The 9,605-nt window shown below is 37.1% G+C and overlaps 1 protein-coding gene across 1 annotated transcript; it reads left to right on the plus strand.

Moving 5' to 3' along the window:
- The first annotated feature begins 7,575 nt into the window (after nt 1–7,575).
- LOC116212748 lies at nt 7,576–9,281 on the plus strand. Its single transcript, XM_031547431.1, has one exon. The coding sequence runs from the start codon at nt 8,114–8,116 to the stop codon at nt 8,654–8,656; it is 543 nt and encodes a 180-aa protein (XP_031403291.1). The 5' UTR covers nt 7,576–8,113; the 3' UTR covers nt 8,657–9,281.
- Nucleotides 9,282–9,605: the final 324 nt, after the last annotated feature.

A 9,605-nucleotide genomic window follows, 5' to 3' on the forward strand; every position in this document is an offset into this window, starting at 1 on the left:
GAGCTGGATTTCCATGACCGCAAGGAATCAACTAGCATCTAAATTCTAACTAGTCAAAACACCGTCTAACTAGTAAGTTCATGAACTAGTTAACAAAGTATCGACCGATTACCTAATTAACCAAACAACGGCTTTAAGCACAAGGATGCCTTAACCCGAGCGATTAATCGATTCGTCAATTAATTGACTCGTCCTATCATTCTCTAACCAATTAGGGCAGCAACTACCGTTCGTTCCTAATTAGTCTTGCTTCGAATCAATTTCTACAAACACCATAGTAGTCGTCAATAAACTAACTTATAAGTATCCTATTCACGACCATGAGAGAATACTTGTAACGATAATATCCAATAATGAATAAGTGCTGTAATCGAAATATTAAAACCTGCTCCTCACAACCAAACCGTGAGGTTTCCGTTCTCAAGTTAAACGAAACGAATTAGCCACACATGACTATATAGGAATCCATGAAAACTGACGATCGTTGGAAGAACACTCCGCAGCTGCCTGCCTCCTTTCCCAGTTTATCCTCTCCAAAAACTAAAAAAACCCTAAACCTAGATGATCCTTAGGTTTACATATCTCTCTCAAAAATAGAAAACAATAATGAGCCTATCTTTAAAGATTTCCCAAAAACTTCCATTATAACTGAAAGGGAATCTTTGAATTTGTAAATAAATCAAGGATTGATTCTGAACTCCCTCTCGGATCGATTGTGCAGTCTGGTGCACAATTGATCTGAAGTCCTTATATCCTTGCAAGTTCCATCTTGACACTTCAATGGTCTGCAATTCATCCCGAACATGCATCAAATTGCCTCCAACTCTTTTCTCGCCCAAGTTTTCCTAGAAACGTCATCCAAGCATCAGATGCGATGAAAACAACATAAAACCAAGGCTAAATTGTACCTATTTCATGGACAAGTCTTCCTTATCAATCTTCAACTTTATTTGTAATTTTGGAAAGCTTTATATATCTCATGATGATATTAATCCTTTGGCTTTTACCAATTATATCGGTATTTTGGGTATTAGTCAATAATTAATTAGTAGCAATCTTTGATATGGATTTTTGCCATGAAAAAAATTGAAAGATTTGCATATGATCTCTAGCTTTTAGGATGAGTAAAGGCAAACACTACTATTATTATTATGAAAAGAAACATAGCGTTTCCGTTTCATATCCTTTTACAGTTCTTTATATTGCTTTAATTAGGATGCATGCTTCCACCATAATTTCCATTTTGCCAGCTCACCATTTTATAATAATAGATGGAAAAAAATATATTTGTAAAATGAGTAAAGGGAAGATAGGAGACAAGAAAGCATTATTGCTTCCTTGCAATCAAGTTCTTCTTGAAAGGAAAAATAATAAAGGGATAAAACAAAAGGAAAAAAAAAAAAGCCATTTGACCCCACTTTGCTCCAAAGACTCCTTTGTTTTGCTCTTCCTCTCTTCCTTTAACTTTATGTAGGCCAATATATATATATATATATATGTGATATACCAACACTCAATTTTATATATATATATGATATACCAAACACTCAGTTATATATATACATATATATATGTATACCAAGACTCATAATTCAGTGGGTGACAAAAATCCTAGGTCCAGACCCTTTAATTAATCATTATATGATATGGAATGATAGGATCAATATAATCATTTCACAATTTTATAATAATCGAAAAAGAAATAGAACTCATTGAGGGGATTATGTTTTCCCAAGCTTTAGATGAGCTGGATCCATTACATAATACATCGCTGACAATATTCATTCATTTGCACGGAACTCAAGATGCCAAGAAATCTTATAATTTGTTCTAATAATTTTCGGTAGAAATAGTAGATAAAAGAATAATTATTTTGTTAAAACTTTATTATGTACTGACAATAAATGATTCGAGGCGATTGATCAATGACTGGAATTGTTGTTATAGTTGTAGCACTTGTTAAAATCGAAATGATGCCAAGAGGATTCTTTTAGATTACGACGTACTGTATAATTAATTAAGCTTCTTCTGATCAAGTACTTATACGGAAGAGTTTTGATTAAATCATCTTCCTAAAAATCCTGCTATTAATTATAACGATAATTATATAATATGAATGGTAGAAGAATTATGAGGGGCATATCCAAGTCAGATATTATGCAAATTAATAATTAACTATTTTTGTTATGTTAAAATAGGATAACTCGTAAAACAGAATCTAGCAAATATGCATGTATCGGTGTTTCAAACAAGATGGCATCTCTCAACATCTTCTAACTTATTTTATATACGTTCTTTTAATAAACTCGAACATATTTATTCATGTCACGATTACAACTATACCAACATTACGGTTGGCAGAAACACAATGAGATTTGGCACCTTGTGACGGACCACCCCAGGGGACAAACCTTCTTGCAGTTGGTATTGGCGTTACAGACTGGTTTTTGAATACGAGCTGGTTCCACTGCCACGGCCTTACTTATGCATAAGCATTCGCCCCCGTTGCAAAATGGTAACTTAGTCCATCTGGTGCACTTCTTTATTCAGTCCCTACTACTATTATGACATTTTACATCAATCTCAGCTTCAGCCCCGACCGCAAACATCACACCTGTTCCCAAAAATAAATTTTAATGCACTTTAGTATATATATTTACCTTGATGAAAGTAAGAAGACTTGTTTTTTTTTTCTAAAACTCAACGAAAAATTAGAGGAAAAACAATTCAAAACGAAAGAATTGTAAGAAAATAATTATATCTGACATGTGAAATGGACTCAGAGAAATTAACATACAAGATAGGGTTCACTAAGACAACCAAGAAAACCAACTTGAGATCGGAAGAACGGGCCATCGTTGACTCTTTCTAAATTTGGCTTGTCTGAAGGGTTAACTTATAGTAAAAGTATGAGTAAATCTATTCAATTATTTTCCAAAAATGCACTGTATATTTTTTTCCTTCCTTTTAATGCTTGTTTCCTTATTTAGGAAATATCATAATTATTTGGTGAAAAATAATCAAGGCGCATTACTTCTTTTAATTAATAATAACACGTTCTACTTCTATATATAATTTTTCAGAAATGATAATTCCTCCGAAAGTGCATGTGCCGAGTTAATGCTACTCTCTCTTATTTTTCAATTGCCCTTTCAAATTTACAATAATACCATGATGAGTGGGTTTGGTCCTCCGAATTCGGCAGAAATAACATTGCTCATAATTATCCGAGACATTTTTTAAATCTGATCGTTACTTTTCTCACCTCACCTGATAAAACCCAACCAACGAAGGTACGAGGTAATCCATCCAGATCACTGGGAATTTCAACTTTCTAACGAAGCGGGATTTTGTGCTATGATGTATTCCTCAAAGAGGTCAATACCGATTCCGACGAGGCCGAAAATATTGTTATGTGGCAATCAAATTGTACTCGATATTGTTCTGTAGTGATTGTTAAAATCGAAACCACAGATGTAGTTGTCATATGACCGATGAATCTAGGGGACAAATCTTCTTGTTTACAATGACATATATACTCAAATGCCGGCCTCAGTTTGTCTACATAAAAATAGTGTGTATCTTCTAGAGGGACGTTAATGTCTATTGTCACGAAGGAAAAATATTCATCACGTACTTACTCGATAAATTACTTTGAGGGCCATATAGTCAAAGTCAAGAATAAGTTTTCCCTTTCACGATAATTAGCGAGACCATTAATTACATATTGCAAAAAGAGTACAGAAATGCAGAATGTAAATGACCATGCTAAATGAATATAAAACTACTACACATGATCATGCTAATTATATTTTTTTAATAATTTTTCCTTAGGGAGGTCTATTTTTTCTTATTTTCAGTTGATTTCTTTTGTTCTTTAGTAGTGTACCATATGGATGGTTGATTAAAAAAATTAGAAAGAAGAAATAAAGAAAATAAACATGATTGATAATAAAATGAGTGCTTCCTTGCAGTCAAGTCATTATTCTTCAAAAGAGAAAAAGATAGCCATTTTGAACCCACTTTACTCCAAAGTCTCCTTTCATTTGCTCTTATCGCTCTTTTACTTTATTTTTCTTTATTCCAAAATAAAAAGAAAAAAATGCATTTTTTTTGTTGAAAAATAATCATAATTGGGTGGGTTACAAAAATCCTCGGTCCAGCAGCACTTTTAAAAGATATGCACAAAATAATCATTTCACATTTTTTATTAAAAAAACTAGGATTTGTGAGGGGATTGAATTTCCCAAACTTTCGATGAGCTGGAGCAAAATCCTATATACAAAGCCAGGCATATCCGTTTGCATGAATTTACGGACGCCAATAAAACAAAAAATCTCATTTCCTTCGAGCGTGATTAGTGGGGTTGATTGAATTTTTGAAAATCGAATAGTGCATATAAAAAAATCTCTCATTTTCCATCTTTCTGTATTTTTTTTCTAAATCTCAACGATAATGTTGTAAAAATCTTTTCACGTCAAAATTGTAGTCATCCACGAAGATGATAATTTATATAATTTGTATTGATCGATATTTTCTTAAACGAGGTATATGATTGATTTAGTAAAAAAAAAAACTTTGTTAAACCACCATGAGATTTAATTTCATATTTTTACTTAATCAAAGATCAATTATTTCTTTTTCAGGAAATGGTATATTTACACGCCGATCTCGAAAATTTATGGATGTTGTTAATATAATATAGTCGGGTATCCCGATGACGTATTTCAAACTTTTCAACAAAATATTTTCCCTTACAACTTGCGGGTCCACTTTGGCTGGCTAGATTGAAGCAAACCAGCATTTCATCGATTAATATATAATATGAATTAAGAATATGATATAAAGTAAGGCATGGTCATGTCTTGTCCTTGCTTGCATAGTTCAATACAACATTTCTTTGTGAAACATATTATCAAGTCAATAATTAATTTCCTACTTTTCATGTCTCCATCGATTAATAACATGAAACAGGTGGGAGAATCTTTTGACTAAATCAATGTACAGATACGATAGAGTTAGGAAAGATTTAAACTTAATAAGTAAATCTTTAACTTAATCTCCACTTTCGCTGATGATTAATTAATCTCCACATAAATAATTGGCCTAATTAAAAAATTCATTCTTTAATTGGGTGGAAAAAATTATAATATTGGAAACTGAATGATTGATTATTGTTACGCCAGTGAACTGATACAACGTACACCTTCATTTTTCATTTATTTATTTATAATTATTTTTGAAGCATTGCATTACTGGTCAATTCAGCATTTTTTTAGGTTAAATGGAAGCATCGAGTAAAATGTGAACGGATCAACTAAAAAATAAAAGAAGAAGAAATTAAAATATTGTGACTATGTCAATAATACGTGACGAATGATCTTTGGTAAATTCTTAATTTAAGGAAATAAAATCTATATTGACTCAACCAATTTAGGTGCAGAGGCACCGTCAGTTTGAAAACTTCGTTGGGGTTTCCATCGTCAAATTGTAGATATTAAATTAGATGAAAATCTCAATCGTGTAGACGTGACGATTTTAATATGTTGGCTTCAGTACGTATTGGCAAACGAGATATTAATTGTAAGAATCCGTTGTCTTTTTTCGGGATGAACGAGAATGTGAGGGGACTCTCTTGTTTATTTGGAGGATGACATTAAATACTTAATAACTCAAACTTACATCGTGCGCATCGTTAGTTACGACCTTATCCTTATGTTGATACGATGAAAGATAATAAAAAGGTTAAGGTATAATAGAAGAAAAAGAAATCGCTGAAATTATGTAAAGAAGAGAAATAGCCGGAAATCATTCTAGATAATGAATATTGTACCAATCCAACTTCAATCTCAGCGGGTTTAACTTTCTTGGATAATCATCATAATCTTACCTCCTTCCACTCGGGCAAAGATTGATAAGGTGCACCTAAAGTTCTTGATCTATGGCTCACCAATTACGACCTCGTCGTCACGCCAGGGGTGTGTATGCAAAATGTATGTGCGCTGTCCACTCACCGGTCCATGTCGTGGTCCCCACTTAAATTATTCATTTCCGTCCAGCTTCTTGACGGGGGTAAACGGCAACACATCAACGTCGTTAACAGGGCTCCCGGTGGTCCCCGGACGGACAAGTGACCCGTCGTATTAGGCGACAAAATATCGGAGGAATCAGGTCCAAAGCGGGGCCCATGGACAGGACGTGGTGATCTGCTACAGCCGCATCTATTTCTTTTCCTTGTTCGTGGAAAAGGAAAATAACAAGAAATATATCGATTCTTATATTCGTTACTCGAAATTGGTAATGTGGAGATTAATATGCTTGATAAAAACTAAATGTGGAGATTAATCGAGACAGAACAAATAAATAGAAAAAATGTGCAAAATTGATGACCCAATTTTCACCCACTTTCCATTTGAGTTCCCGGTATGAACCAATTAGCGAGCATTCTCAACCCTTTATAAATACTCTTGAATTTACATTTGAATTAAATAATGGATCTTGATTTAATCTAAACAGATGAAGGGTATATCACTCATCTTATGGAGGATGATAAGTATCTTTCATTGATAATATAAATTTCACTAATTTATTTTCGTGTATTCGATTTTTGGTAAGAAAATTTAGCATGCTGTTGAATTTAAACCCTCTAACTAGAGACGTCGGTGATTTCTACTAACAATCTTTTGCTGACTTAAATGAGCTACTAGCTAACAAATATAAGTCAGTTACATGAATTTTATATATAGAACAGACTGCATTAGTTGAGTTGTATGATTCTTCAACTCTAGAAGAACTCCAACATGCCTCTCTATATAGAGCAACCACTAGATAGATATTATCAAATTAAATCGAATACAACTTCCTATATTTTTAAAAAAATAAAAGAACCTTAATTTTCATCATTTGTAAAAACAAATTGTAAATAGTATGTAAAAGAATATTACTTATCACTTTACTCAATTAATCGAGTAATTTGCTACATCTTTTACGGGTTTTTTGAGCTGTTATAGATCAAAATACCTTGACATTCATCTTTCAAAGAATTTCATTGCGGACTTTAATTGTATTATAGATAAAATATCACAAATATAAATATCACGTTGATTAGATGATTAAATTACGATGTGGTTATGTGAAGATAGCCCAAGGAAAAATGCAAGTACCGCCTTAAATTTAATTCCGAGGTTTGATTGATTGAACGCTAGGATGCGAACTTCCCGTCTTATTCGACAATGTCATGGGGGGAATGAGGCAAAAACCGAAACGCAAGGCGATTGCCAGGTTGTTACGATGGAGATTGGGCGAGGGTTCACGGTGGGCATGAGCACACATGATTAATACTCAACGACCTAGTCTTCAGGTCACTTCCACTGCCACCTGTCCCTCTCTCGTGGCCCCACACCACTGCCACCTGTCCCTCTGGCTTGGCCCCATACAAGACGGCCCCCCTTCCTCTCTCCCTCTCTCTCTCTCTCTCTCTGACAAATTGACAGACAAAGCCGTTTGTGCTATAAAAATAATGGCAATCTGCAGAGACGGGGGGAAGACATCGAAACCTGTAATTTAAGAATTTCACGCGTGAAGGTCGGTTGGAGAGGATGGAATCGTAATTAATTAAAGGGGAAAAAAAAGAAAAAAGAAAAAAGAAAAGAAAAGAAAAGAAAAGGAAGGCAACTCCCCAACTTCCTTACCCAACCCAACCCCTCCAGCCAGCCAGCCAGCCAGCCAGCCCTCAACCAATTCTCCCTTCTCCCCCTCTTTCTATAAATTGCGACTTGCTCTGTTTCCACCATTGTTATCCTCTCAGAGCTTTAGCTCTTTAGACAGAGCACCCAGAAAGGGCAAACACATAAAAAGAAAAACTGAAACAGGGCCAACCCCATAACCCTTCCCCAGCCCTACCTCCCCACGTCTCCTTCTTCTTCCCGACTTATGAGGAAGAAGACCCAGACAGAAGAAATCGAACTACAGACCCGCAAGATCACCCGATTGAAAAGGACCTCCCGGGAGGGGACCGGGTTCTTGTAATAGCTCCGGGAAGGGATCCATAGCTCGTCTCTTCCTGTTACGGCGAGGTTCGGTCCGTGTAAAAGATTATATTGGAGACTGGAAAATGGGGACTCAGGTGTTGAGACCGCAGGATTGCTTGACCTCTCCGGCGGTTTTCCTTCGCCGGAGGAGCTGTAACTACGGGAACTCCTATTCTAATCCTAGAGTTAATCATAGACCTAACAGGAAGCAGCAGCAGCACGCGGCGCGGCCGGACAAGCCGGACCATAGGAGGCGGGCGGCGTCGGAGCCGGCGATCTCCAAGAGATCCAGCTCCGATGACCTCAGGGGCGCCGGCAGCAGGACCGGCCTCGTCATGGAGAAGGTGATGATCCTCCGGCGTGGCGAGTCGCTCGACTCGAAGCTGAAGAACGAGGCGGGCTCGAGGAATGACGGAGGCGACAACCAGCCGCCGAGGCAGCAGGTCCGGGCGGCTGGGTTCAGGTCTCCGGTGGCGTGCGGGAGGTGCGACATGTACGCCGGGTCGGCGTTCGCTGTCTCCCCGGAGCCAAGCTCCCTCCCGCTGCCGTCCTTCTCGAAGAAGAAGATTGCCCCCATCGACGACTCCGCCACCAGGGACCTCCGGCGGCTCCTCCGGCTCGATTGAACCCGACCCACCATCAGTCATATCAATCAGAGATCCTTCAGATCTGCTACCTTAGATCTATAGATTCGACCCTCTCTCTCTCTCTCTCTCTCTCTACCTACCTCTTCTTTAACTTCGCCGTCTCCGGTCGTTGTGAAGATCGAGGCCTATTCCGTGAGTTTTTGAGAAACGGGGGACCAGATCTGAAACATCGGAGAAACTAAGGGGCGACGCAGAAAAATATGTAATCTTTATATCTGTCTTGTTTTTCATCTATGTATGCATGTATCTATGGGTCTAGCTGGGGATTGTTGTTCTTGATTGGGGACTGATTTTGGGTAAATAGGTACTTAATCGGGTGGGAGTAAGCATGAAAGTAAGAACTTGGGGATGGGTTTGATGTGTAATATCGTTGAAAATAGTTTGGGTTGGCTGTTTGTTTCGGTCTAGTAGTCTTGTTGTTGGGTGTGAAGACGGTGAAGGAATAGGTTATGGCGTTGTTAAGTATTGTTGTGTTGATGAAGATGATGTGAAGGTTTTTGTATGTCAATGGAGATGATGATGATGATGTGTTATCGTCTTCCCTTCTGTAATATGAAAGAATAGATAAAAATGAAGGGATTGTTGGGTACAACTTCTCTCTTTACACTTCCCTCTTCGTCTTCTTCCTTCTTTCTCATGGATGAAAGAACATGTTAAGTCTGAATCTTCCCTTGAAATTTTTGTCCACAAACAAAATCGGGCTCCTCGAGTACTAGAATAGAGCATCTCCTCATCCCCGTATTATTAGATTCAAAATACTGGAAAGCCGATGAAATTTTGATAGACTGATATCTTCCCGTCCATGCTTCGTACGTGGGCGGATCTGTGCTTGGTCTGGGTTGTAAGCTTTTGTTTGTACGTTAATGGCGGTCCGAGCTCTGATGTGACGGGTGAAAGGATATTTTGTTTTTCTGCCCAAAAGACAAAA

The sequence above is a fragment of the Punica granatum genome, chromosome 1 (assembly GCF_007655135.1).
Source record: "Punica granatum isolate Tunisia-2019 chromosome 1, ASM765513v2, whole genome shotgun sequence".
NCBI lineage: Eukaryota > Viridiplantae > Streptophyta > Magnoliopsida > Myrtales > Lythraceae > Punica > Punica granatum.

What these genes read in the sequence shown, in the direction of transcription:
- LOC116212748 (XM_031547431.1), top strand. Translation starts at nt 8,114, where the DNA reads ATGGGGACTCAGGTGTTGAGACCGCAGGATTGCTTGACCTCTCCGGCG.